Here is a 13,367-nt window from a genome sequence, read left to right as displayed (position 1 = left end):
CTGTTTAGAGTATCGGCCTTAAAGGGCCAGTTCACCCAAACCTTTAACAGTTTACACAGGGATTTGTCCAGTAGAAAGTAGATCCAGTTAAATCTGTTTGTAGCCGGGCCTGTGGATTATCTAGACTGGCTGCTGCACTGTTACTGAAAACACATGTTGCTATAGGATTTTATTGGATTAAAACACTGCTTTTTTCAAAGCCCTGAGCACCAAAATAATATTTTATCCACCCACTTTGTATGAAGAATGAGGAGACAGAATAGTCAGAGACACACATCTCAAAAACTGGTTAGAGTAAATGTAATTTGGATTAACTCAGACCTAGGCTTTGAAAAAGTGAATTGTTCTCCAGCCTGTGTCCCTGCACCACCTACAAACCCCCCCACCCCGTGTTCACTCTCCAGGCCAGGATTTGGTGTGAATCTGAGTTTCAGCAGCTGTGTCCAGGGCTGCACAGACCTCTTGGTCTCCAGGCCAAGTTCCATGTCCGCTCTGATTATAGCGCTAGAACAATGCGAGCCATTGTGGCGCAGTGAGTGTAGAGTCTCCGCAGTTTTCTCCATCATCTCTCTCAAACACTCTCGTTCGACACACGCACACACGCAAGCAGGCACATATACACAAAAGTGCTGTAATAGACTATAGTGTTAGGTGAACCACATGAAGGTAAAAATGTACGGTGCTTTTTTCTCTTTTTTTTTGGAGTGAGCATGAAATATGGTCGACTGGGTCCCTTGTGTTCAGGCAGCCTGCCAAGACTTGAAGCAGCCAGTTGAAATCCATCACAGAAACACACACACACACACACACACATGCAGTCACACACACATTCTCACTGCTGGAGACCTCAGGCCACAGGGGAAGAACAATCTGACATGCCACACAGCAAGGCTCTCTGCAATTAGACCGTCACTTTATCACACTAGAAAACTTCTCTCTTTCCATCTCTGTCTCTCTCTCTCTCTCTCTCTTACACACACACACACACCCAAACAAACACACAAAGGTGTAATCACTCACAAACACACTGCCAAACTCAAAACTGCTATTATCTGTCATTAGGGACACACATACACACACACACACACACACACACACACACACACTCTGTCAGAAACACATTTCGCAGCACCACATTCTCCATAAGCAAACACAGGCTGCTTACTAGCCAGTGAGTTCCAGAGGAGTGCAGTAATACACAAGACTCCTGCAAAGAGAGTTATAAACAGTTATAAATAGAGAAGTGTTATGCTGTGCCTGTCCCTCCAGGGGAAGACTGGGAGGATCAGTCATAACCTCTGCGACCCCTGACCTTTAACCCTTTACCCTGGGGGTTCGGTGGACGTGCTGAGAGTCAATGATGTCCAGAGGGGTACACAGGAGTATTAGCTTTTATATGGTCTGCGCTCATGTCCCCCCTTCACCTCTGACTTCCTGGAGCACATCTTGAGTTCCACGACTCTGCGTTTCTTCTACCCAGTTCAACGCGCAAACTGATACACACAAGATTTTAACACATGCTTACGGACGCGCACCAAGCATGTATATATATGTATGTATGTACACAAGCACATGCTCATATTCAGTGTAACCTATACGTCAACAAGTCACTGGAAGGCTGTTTGAGACCTAGACAGCAAAGCAAACATGGAAATCCAGACAGTGAATGTGTGGGTGGTCAGAAGCTTCTTGACCATGAACATTTGGGATAAACAGGCATTAACTATGCAATAATTTTCAACAATCACAGGTTATGAATTCATTTACAGCTTTGTTTATGTATTTACTTTTGATTTAACAGCTAGCGTGTGTGCCTTAGTAAAATATATTGACTTGTTATTAAAGGAATATTTATGTTTTGGGGGAATGCTACTTGCCTTCTTGATAAAACATCAACACCAATCACATTATGTCTATGTTTTAGGAGCTAGAGTTGGAACGGTATTAGTTTAGCTTAGCTTAGCTTAGCATAATATAGCATAGCCTATAGCTGGACCAATGATAGTAAGAGGGAACAGTTAGGTGGTGTAACAATGCAGTCTACCAGTCAACCTGGCAACCTCACAGTGACAAAGACAGACATATACAAGACTGAAGAAAGAAATAACTCACTACTCTTGTCTCTCTGTAAAACTGAAATCAAAGTAAAAATAAGTGAAATAAATTAAGATTCACCGTGTTGATTACTGCCCAATTCAACTTTGGAAATGCTCGAAATGTTGTATGACGTCTGTAATCAGGACACACACAAACACATACAGCGCACATGCATCATAGTACCCCATACTGTCAGATATACACCCTGGTTTATGCCTGGATTTAATAAATTAGACTTTTTTTTTTTTTTTTTTACTTTGAAGGGCGACAGCTTAACTGTTTCCCTCTGTTATGAAAGGATAACTAGACAGGCCAACTGAGCGCAGGACAGCTGAAAGACACAAAATAAGTCCTATAATGAGTCCTATATAGGCAACTTGAGTGTTATTTTACCTGTCTGTGCCCAGGGGCCCTTTTTCACACAATCTGTCCTTATATAATTATCACGCAATGTTATGCTATCTTTTGCAAAAACAACCACATTCTTCCATTTGACACTGTGTACATCCACACACGCAATACTGGAGCCTCTCACCGTTCATCCACATGTGGTCACAACAGAACAACCCCATCAACCAAGAGGCTCACAGTGTGAACACAGGGTCAAAGGTCGCGCAGTGATTGGCCAATAAAGGGAACGTAAAACGCAAGGCAGTGCTCTGCTGAAGATTTGTCACCCTTCGTTTCACTACATCACCCTTAAAAAACAGATCCGCTGCTCAGCGGCATGAGCACAACATCTTTAAAGGAAGTCAAACCATAACTTATTAGAGGCTGTTTTTGATTTTGTTGATGCAACAGGAGGAAGTAATGCATGGATACATAGTATGTGTCAATACCTTTACATGTGTTTTTCTGGTAATCATCATAATAATAGCTACTGTTGTCGTTGGTATTATCTGTATGGTTTCACAAAGCTGAAGTAAATCCATCATAAAGAGCAAAAAATATATATTTATATAATAAAAGTGCATTAAAATCAACTGAAATTAGATTTATGTTGGCTGCATGTACAAACAGGTAGGGCTGCTACAGTGGGAACAACTTAGGAAATAAAAGTGCTAGAACTGCAGAAAAAGAAAAAAAGAGTAAAAAAAAAAAAAACATGTTTCAACTGATCAAAATAACTCCAACAAACTTCTCACACTCTTAGCCAACTGAATCAGTGCCATCGCCCCAATATCCGATAAATAAATTACATCAATATAGAACCCAGCACCGATATCAGATTGGATTTAATGGAAGTTAAGGTGAGGCAGGCAGCCAACGGTCATCTAACCTGGAGTCGGCTAATGTTCCCGAAACGTATCCAAGGGGTCGTATTTTGATTAAAGGTAAAAAGATATAGAGAGAAATACATATTTTACTGTGTTTTTTTTCTTTTTGTAAAGTGGCGACTGAGTGTACATCTTAACTCTATGTTGTCGAAAAGCTAACACCCACATACTTGAAAACAACTCCTCGCCGTAGCTTGGGGATCTATAAATTAATCATACATGAATAACTGCAGCTCTCATGATGTTGTCCTCCAGTGAATGCCACAGATGTTTTGCTCATCTGTTTCTCCTGCGTTAACCCCCTCCTCCCCTCCCACCCACCTTAAAAACAAACCCTCTTAGTAGAATGTAAGCAAAGCGAGAGTAAAAGAGTAAAGAAGACGCCGGAGAAGATAAACAAATGCAACTCAACTTGACATCGCTTCTTATGTAGTGGGGTGGAGTAAACACTGCAGACACAAACAGCCCCGAGTTGAGATGGATTGACTTGTAGAGGGAGTTGGAGCAAAGGTGTGAAAACCCTCCACGTCGGACGTAGGAGTGTGTGTGTCTGTGTATTTGACCAAGTGTTTGTGAGAACATTGTGTCCACAACTTGCAGAGAAACAGACAGTCAAGGCTGCAATCTGAAACCTTGACACTATTGATGCTGCTGTACACTGTAGCCCGACTCCCTCGCACCATGTTTTCTACATAAACATTTTCGGTGATCTCTTGCTCCAGCGCAGTATAAAAGGAAGTGACTGGGGGCTGAACCTGCCTGTGGGGGTGTTCTCCACGACAGCACCTCAGATCAGTGTCTCCTTTCACTCTTCTGATCTTTGTAGCTGCCATCAAAGACACCAGAGCTGTTTGGGCTGAGATGGGCCCGGCCCTGCCTGCAGTGCATTTACACCCTGAGCTATTTCTCTTGCCCTGAAAAAAAAAAAAAAGGTGGTTTGGTTTCAGACAGGCTGCTACAGGCCTGAGTCTGGGATCAGGATGGGAGAGACTCCTGCTTGCGTATGTGTGTGTGTGTGTCATTGTATGTTTGCAGAGAGTGAAACAGATTCGGTAGACGGGTTGCTGCATGCTGCCGTGTTCTGCTCTGTGTGTAATACTGTAAAATAATCTTTATATAACAGCTTTTGACATATCTATACAGAACAATGGTAAAGTAATGGATGAAAAAAAATAAAAGATGAATGATACACACACCAAAGTCACACACATATAGGCTAACACATATAAGTGCATCCACAAACCGTCTCCAGAAACTTCAGACTTAAACCAATAGAATGAAGTCTTTGTGAAAAATAAGGTGCGAGAGGTTTGGTGACATGGTGAATCCTTGTAAGGCTTGTTGTTGAACTACTGTAGCTGGCAAGCTAACGCTCAGTAACAACAGATGTCTGGAGCGCTTTCTTTTTGCTCTGCACTGGCCCGTTTATTCCCCCCCCCCCACCACCACCCCACCCTTGGCATTCTGCTCTTGGGATTTTTCATCATTTATTTCAATAAAGGCTTATTGAATAAGGAAATAAAGCTCTGAGGCCGAGGGGCTCCCTTACCTGATGGTTTGGTTTAAAGGACTTGTTGTCTCGTAACTGTCCATAAACCAGTTTGTCTGCAGTTTGTCCTCAGACACGGGAGGCTAAATAAAAAAAAGAAAGAAAAGGATAATACAACAATAAATGAGTTATGATTGTCTCCACCAAAGTGTCGTGATTAACTGATTTGATGTGCGATGGGGTCTTTCAGGTCAGGACGGCACCTTGGTTCCTCAGCTCATAAGCAGTTAAAAAGTCACAAATATTGTATATTAGAGGATCAGGCCCAGATGTGCTTTAGAAAGGTGGGTGTTAAAAGATGGTGGTTCCTGTCTCTTCTTTTGGGACAGATAAATCTAGGAGGGCCCTCTTGTCTCAGGGTATAAATTACAGCTGTCAAGAGGAGATGATTTACATGTGGCATGAAGATTCAAATAAACCATGGGTGTTTTCTCTCATTGCATGCACCTTATCAGCAAAATGACTTCAAGAATTCCTCACAACTTTCACGGGATGAGTCACAGGAGTATAAGACAGTGTAACCTCTCCAGTCAATACTGACAAACAGATGTGAGAAAACAACTTTGCCATAAGGTCGATTTACTGTAGTAGCGGTTGTTCTGGAAATTTCAGTTGCTGTTGTCACGTGAGCTTCCTCAACAGTTGGTGTTGTTTACCCAGATGTCACGGGATGTTAAAATTTCCATTTCACCAAGCGCTTTCAGGACTTTTTAAAAATCCATTTTGGTTTTAAGGTTGAGTTAAAAGTTCATTATTGACCTTGGAAATGGAAAATATACTTAGTGGCTGTTCTGGAGCTTTTTTCTTTCTTTCTTTTTTTTTTTTTTATCTATATACACGATCAAGATAGAAGTGAAAGTAGAAATCTGAACATCTATCATCCCATGACAACTGGGTGAACAACAAAAACATTGAGCATTAAGTGTCAGAGAGATAAACTGACTAATAAAAGCCCAGCACAAGTCTATGTTTGAACTCTCTGGGTTTAGAAACCACTTTATCCTGAAAAATCTAACCAGTACCAAGCATATTCATTTTTTTAAGTGATTAACAGTGATTGAAAATATAATCTAGAGGGAAATTAAAACACTTTTAATTACACCATTAATGATGAGTATGAATTTGAAGCTGTTGATATGAATCTTTATGAGCCCCCTAATCATAATAATGATATAGTGTGACGGTTAAAGCCTCCTGCCACAGCCTGTGCTTGTCTGTCAGGACGTGATTGCACAAGGCAGCCTTGCATCAGACACCCAGTGACAGGTTTGATAAGAGTTGATGGAGGTGATTGCACTTCATGCCTCAGGTCCTTTCAGTGTTGCAGGCCTACACTCAGGCAGGACTGGGCACGCTGAAAGAACACACTGATTACTTTATTGGCCATTAAACATACAGGATAGACACACGCTCACATGTATATATACTGTATAGCCTACATACTGTATATTCGAGGTAACATCATCTGTCATCTCGACCTGCAGCTGCCGAAAGTAGTTTAAATAGATTCACACAAGCAGCGATCAACCCGTTCACATCCGCTGCATGTTTTACCACAAAGGCAGTGAATGTAATAATAGATACTGAGTTTAAACATTGTTTCTTGTAGTATAGGCCTGTGTTTGAATTAGAAATCATGGGCAGTCATGTGTCAATGTCTAACTTTCTGTGACAGAGGTTGTGACAAACTCTTGGTTTAATGTGTAGAGATCCAAAGTTAGAAACTAATATTCAATATTGGCAGTCATGTTTTAATGGCATATAAGATTTTATTTTTTTGTAGGTGGTTTTTTGTAAGTTGGTGAAAATGTGAATCCTAAAAGTCAATGACAAGATACAGTCATACTCTTCCAAATGATTTCTCTCTCCTTAATGGTCTTCCTGTTGCTACTCCAGTAAACCCATTATAATGGAGGCAATGGTTTTTTAAAACAAAGGGTTCTTTATTTCAGACACTGATGGAGGAATTTCCCATTTTTAGCCACCAACCATTGATTTTGTCCTCAGAAATGACAACTGTCTGTCACGAGAAGATCTTATCAGCTGTAGCAACCTCACTGCCTAAGCTAGCTTAAGCTTCGTTAACTACAGCTAGCTCAGCCAGGTAATGCTTCAAGCTAAGTGGTTGTAAAACGAGAACCCCACCGGACATCGTGGCTAGAAACGTGATATCAGGCTAAAAGACTGAAGCTGGAGCCACATATCAAGAAAGAGTACATGCATGTCAAGAAGACAGCTCCGGAATATTCAGCTAATGTTATCTTGGAGAACTAGTTTGTGCTTAAGGTTACTGGAGTGTGACGATGCATTCGTGTGACAGTGATTGAGTGGGAGAAATGCCTCCTATTCCAACCTGTGAGTGTTCACGCATTACTTCAAGGTGAAATGTCATCCTGTTTATAAATGTTCTTGATAAAGTAAAAGCAGGACTGTATAGTACATAACTGCTATAAAATGAACCAAACGAATTGTATATGTGTTTATACTGTTATTTTTCGCAGAATACGTCATTTGTGTTGCATTTACAGCCATTTTGATAAATGTTTGTTAAGAAACCCAGAGTTCTTTTCATTACTAGATAAACGGCGAGGTGTGGCTGATAAATAATAAGTCTAACGCTGTCCAGGAGTACATGAGCAGTATCAGTATCGTGATTTATTGCCACACCAAAATATTCGCACATGTGCATCATCACCTCTGTGATTTGTTGCCTCGACTTGAGTGATTCTGACTGTTGAACTGGATCATTGTTTGTCAAGTTGTGGCACATCAAAGACAGCATTGGCTCCCACTTACACTTATTTACTTGCCAAAGAAGGGTTAGGGTTAACGTTAAGGTTAAGGTGATTCCCTCTTACAGTAAATGAGCAGCAGCCCCGAGACTCTCAGGTCGGTGAGAGGGTTTTTACCTCTGAGAGGGTGTTGTTCTTTTGCAAGTTAACTCAATCTACTACAAAGGGCGCTTCGATGCACAAACATGCCTGTGAGAAATCAAAAAAAAAAAAAAAAGTCAATCAAAAGGTAGAAGCTGCCAGGTATTAAGAGGAGGAGGAGCCTGTGAAAGTTTCAAACATGTTCCAGCTGGGAGATTTTATAAGCTTGTCACTATATGAACTGATTGCTTAACAGTTTCCACACCCAAGGGCTCCCGTTGTACCAGGTGTGTGTCTGTCTGTGTCTGTCTGTGTGTGTGTGTTGTGTATCTATCTGATGTCTAAATATTTTCAGTAAGGATGGAGGGGCTTTGAAAGGAGAAGGAGCACCCCCACCCACCCACCCACTTCTACAGCTCATTCCAGTTCCTTACCGTAAATGTGTGGTTAACCAGAAAAAGCTGTTGGTGGGGGCAGAGCAAATCTTGAGGGAAGTGCACTTTGAAAAACTCCAGTTTTTTTTTCTTTTTTTGGTAACGCTGAAGCCATTGTGGATTTGTTTAGGCCGAGCCCATGACTTGCCTGCGGATGTGATGATTATTATGATTGAGTTTGTGCATTTGCGTTGTGGGGTAAAAAAACACGCATGTCGTTGCCCCTCTCTGTTACCTCTGGCTATACACACACACACACAAGCTCAGCCCGCCAGAAGTCAAGTCAACCCCTCCATGTGTGTGAGTCACAGGAGAAGAGAGACGGAGAAGATAGAGAGAGAGAGAGAGGGATAGAGGGATAGGGTGGGAGGAGGGATAGAAGGGTAAAAAAAAAATGAGGCTGTGAATGAAAGAAGCAGATAGGGAGAGAAGAGGACTGAGAGAGAGAGAGAGAGGGAGGGGGGGAGAATGACAGGAACAGCACGAGAGCGAGAGAGCAGAGAGGAGGAGGAGGAGGAGGAGGAGGGAGTGACTGAGCATTGCTTTTCAAGAGCAGGGAGAACAAAGGCTCCTTTGTGTGCAGTGCTGAGAGAGTGAAGTGGAGCCAGGGCTTAGGGAGTGTTTAACAGTGTACACCGACTGCATTCCTGCAATGTGATTACAAGACGCTTTTAATTTATACTCAGGAAATGGACTTAACTCTTCCCTCTCCTCGCATTCCCTCACTCTTTACCTGCCTCTGTTTTCTCTCTCGCCAGGTTTCTTTTAGTGTTTTTAATGAGCTCAGCTGTACCCAGTCAGCTTTAATTGTACAGTATGTCTGCCTTTTGTGTGTTTTTACAGTAAAGTTCACTCCGTGCTCACTGACCTGCCCGTGGGCCAAGCATTACAAAACTATTACAGCCAGAGAAAAATATGACTGAAACTTGTGTAACTTTATATTTGATGGCGAATCAAAGTGCAAACATTCACTTTTCTTTATTTTTATCTCTGTTTTGGTCTCCACCATCACTGGACTTTCAAACCCAGAACCTGCACCGTGCCGTCCCGGCTGCTGAATACTTCACTATCTTCACCAGCTAGCTAGCTAGTGTACATTGGGTTTATCCTCTACAAGGAACCACTTTAGAATAAAATGTCCCATGCAGTTTAATGTTGTGTGTGCGTGTATCACAATAAATGGATAAAGATAAACTGGTGATCGTCACAGTCAAATTGCCTGAAAAACAAGTTCTGCTGCTGCTTCCAAAAAAAAAAAACGACACGGCATTGTTTGCCAACCGGAGTGCCACTACATATTGTGGACGGCCTCCATTATCTAATTTAGCAAATAACATTTGGGCCTCAGAGTCTCCTGACTTGGCTTGCCGGCCGACTCAGAAAAGCCTGCTGGAGAAAGGTAGGTGGAAGCCGGAGTGGGGGGAGGGGGAGGGAAGGTGGTGGTGGTGCGGTGGGGGGTTTCTGGAGGATCTAGAGGCCGAGGTCAGGCCACGAGGACGTCAACCTCTGGCCCCGCTGCTGAAAAAAAAAAAACACTGGTGTATGTCTGGAAGTGATCATCACAGCTGCTTGTTATCAGGAGGAAACATCTGATCTCAGATCATCGACTCACCTCCTCCTCCTCCTCCTCCTCCTCCTCCTACGTCTTTTTGGGATGAAGACAAAAGTCTCAGACCCAGTGTGTCCTCCTTACATGAGACTGGCCTGCTAACTGCTTCTTTTACAGCACACTTCCTCTCCTCCTTTTTTGTTATTCCGCCCCACCACCACCACTCCCCCACACCTACCACCCACTGTATTCATACATTCAAATGTAAGATAAAACTCCTCGCATTTCTCCCCGCTCTAAATCCTCCTACTTGCTGTGTGATTTACTTTTCTTTTTTTTTTTTTTTTACCCCTTTCCCTTTCTCTCTCTCGACATCTCTGCTCAGACCTCGTTCCAGTAATGAGGCTCTGCATTGTCCGGTTCGCTCTCAATCTTCCATCAAACGCAGAGAGAGAGAGAGAGAGAAAATATTTCACTGAGGGTAAAACCCTGAGGTGGGCTGAGGAATAGAGTGCATGAAACGAGAAAAGAAAAGTTTTTTGAAAACTCTTTTAAAAAGCGGGACAGGCCAGCTCCCACCCACCAGATTAGCTTCTCCTCAGAAAGACGGTATAAAGATTTAATTAGCGAACCGTTTCTGCGTGGCCCACTATTCACTCTCCTTTCTCTTTTATCTGTATTTCAATATGCCCACTCTGCATTTTCCAGACCACCTTAAAACCTTAATTCCATCGTTATTTTTCTGTGTGTGTGAGTGCATGTGTGTGTGTGCGTGTCCTTTTCTTTTCCCTACTCAGAAATGCAGGTCTGTGGTGAATGAAAGGGCTAAAGGGTGAGATGAGTGGGGGGAGGGAGGGAGGGAGGGCATTTGGACTTGGGAATTGAGGGTGAGGGGTGTTACAGTATATTGTCCATCAAAAACAATACAAGGTTTTATATTCAGATGGGATTAAGTGCCCAATCAACAGGTCTTGAGTGCATGAAGGATCACATGAGAAGCTTATACGTGTGTGTGTGGCGAGGCAATAAGCAAATGTACGTTTCTGTGTGTGTGTGCGGCCTGTGTTCTCACATATGTTTGAAAACGCATCTGTTTCTCCCAATTTTTACAGATCCATCCTCACTAAGCTGCTGTTTTTGATCACTGAAGAACGCAGATGCATGCGATGTGTTGTAAAAACCTTTGGCTCACGCAGCTCGTACATGCCACAGAGAAGAGTTTTTAAGTGTTAGCTTATAGTCTTGGCAATTTCGACATCAAATGACTTAGAAAATGCTAATAAACTCATAAAACATAAATCATGGGGAGTTTTCTCATAAACAACCCCAAAAATTTTTGTTACACCAAACGCAACCACCACTGGAACTTCAATCAAAATGAGACACAATATGAACAAAAATACGATCTGTTTATTTTATTTAAAGGAAAGCACCAAAATACTACAAATACAAAATAAAAGTAGCTAATTTTAGCCATTTATCTAATATAATGACATGATTAGCGCTAAGGCTAACTGGCTTGGGTTATACATGAACATTTATCAAAGGAAATAAGGGTGAACTATCTCATTTTAAACCACTGTGTTAAGTGAAGCCTTACTGGTACCTGAAGCAACGCAACCCCACCATTGCAGCCTGAGGCCTTTTTTTTAATCCAAGTTATTTTTTTAAAGTTTGCGTGGCCACAGGAGGGTGCTTATCAAGATTTGTAACCCAAAAGGACACAATGTAAGTTTCATGGTGAGGATAAAAAAAACAGGAAAACCTTCGGTATATGCAATAATTATATATTTCTAAAAAGGCGGGCTAAACTAATTAGTATGTTCTCAGTCGTCGTGTCGACAGGATAACTCACAACAACCAGTGGAAACGGGCTGAGATTAGAGGTGATGGAGGAGAAAAGAGCGCAAAAAAGAAGAGCTGGATACGTTTGGAGGAGGCAGCTCAGTGCGCCCGAGGGTCTGTTTTGTCAGTTGAAGAGAGACAGAGTGAGGGTCAGAGAAGAGAGAGAAGCAGTGGGGGACTAAAGGCGGGAGGAGGCAGGAGGGGAGGGAGGGGAGGGAGGGAGGGAGGCATGGTGAAAGTTAGTCTGTATGAAATCCCTCTTTTTTTTCACTTTACATCAAAGCTGAGTCTGGCAATAGAATTCAAAGAGGCAATCTGCATTTCCATAGGCTCCTCCTGACCCTGCCTGCGCCCCCCCCCCCCCCCTCCTCTCCCACCTCCTCCTCCTCCTCTCCTCTCCCCCCACTCCTCCCCCCTCCCTCCCCACCTTCCTTATTCTCCGCGGAAAACCTCTCCGCCAACCACCAACTGCCCTCCCATCCCGCCCACACCTTTCTCCTCCACTCACACAGCAGGACCATTGTCATCCGCTCACATTAGCTGTCAACTGCAACCACATCTCCCCCTCCACCACCACCACCACCACCACTGTTACCCCCACTGACACCCTTCTTTCTAATGTTCAGGTGTCCACCAGTATAACCAGCATGGAGCGGTTTTGATACCCTCACAGAGAAACACAATCAAAACTGAAAACAACATCCATAACTGTGACATTTATCACTGCAGAAAACTTCCTTGTTTTGATTTCAAGGTCAAGTTCAGTTCAGTATCATTTGCTAGACTGGATTTGCTCAAGGGCACATCAACTCGGGCAGCGAACCTGTATGTGGATAAGAGTATTTATTAGTGTATAAAGTCAACAAATTCGATGTAAGAGTGAATTTCCTGCCCCTTTTTTCCCCCCTGTTTGTAGATTCTTGACTAACTACAACATCATTGATTGACCATGTTTACAAGTCACCTCTATGTTTTATTTTTGGAAGTCTTTATCATAAATAAATACAGAACATCAATAAAACACAGAGGGAGATTCACGGGTAAAGTATCTTCTCATCTTTAATACTGTTCTCGGTAAACTTCCTGTCTGCTTCTGTAAAGTGCCCTATCCTGTTTTCAGCAGCAATCAGACAAGATGTATAATCTTTCCAGGAAAAGTTTGACCTTATAGGGAATACACCTATTAGCTTTTTGTTTTGTTTTGTTTTTTTGGCCATGGACATGAGAAGAGCGATACCACCCCAAGTCTGGACTGCAAATATGAAAATTCAGCCAGCATGTGGTTAGCTTAGCAGAGCATGAAGGGTGAAAAGAAGTGGAAACAACTAGCCTGGCTGTGTCCAGAGCAAACACAACAGGCCCACCAGCACCACTAAAGTTCACTAATGAAAATGTTACAGTGAGTCCACACAAAACACTGAGCTAAAAATGACAATTTGTGGTTTCCCAAGCTGCTGGTTTCAGCTTCACACTGGACTGGACAAATATGAAAGCAGTATAGATACATCTCATCTAAAGTCTTCTTGGCGTTAAAGCAAATACTGTAAGTGAGTCTTCCAAAATATCAAAGTATTCCCTCAAGAGTTGTCAAACTCTTCCAAAAACTTGTAAAAGCTGAACTTCTTCTGGGCTTGGAATAAGTCAAAACATAAAATTTGACAGTCGTGTCAACACATGTTTCAGTTACTGCTCCTTAACATATGTCAGTGTGAGAGAGAATCAAGTGTGCCATTGTGGCCCAGA

The 13,367-nt window shown here is 42.4% G+C and overlaps 1 protein-coding gene across 3 annotated transcripts in view; it reads right to left on the bottom strand.

Moving 5' to 3' along the window:
* Positions 1-3,934: 3,934 nt before the first annotated feature.
* LOC146963434 (uncharacterized) overlaps positions 3,935-13,367 on the bottom strand; it is a 60,979-nt gene continuing 51,546 nt past the window's right edge. For all 3 annotated transcript variants that reach the window (XR_015034712.1, XR_015034713.1, XM_085767176.1), the window contains 2 exons: positions 4,924-5,006; positions 3,935-4,288 (listed from right to left, as the gene is read on the bottom strand). Coding sequence is in view for 1 of the 3 variants with exons in the window: in XM_085767176.1 (XP_085623302.1) it covers positions 4,207-4,288; positions 4,924-5,006 (165 nt within the window). In the remaining 2 variants the exon portion in view is untranslated. The remainder of the gene's footprint in view (positions 4,289-4,923; positions 5,007-13,367) is intronic.

This window comes from Trachurus japonicus, chromosome 22 (genome assembly GCF_045865225.1).
Source record: "Trachurus japonicus isolate A0001 chromosome 22, Traja_1.0".
Lineage (NCBI taxonomy): Eukaryota > Metazoa > Chordata > Actinopteri > Carangiformes > Carangidae > Trachurus > Trachurus japonicus.
The sequence above is the reverse complement of the archived record's forward strand: the minus strand, read 5'-3'. Positions and strand labels throughout refer to the sequence as shown.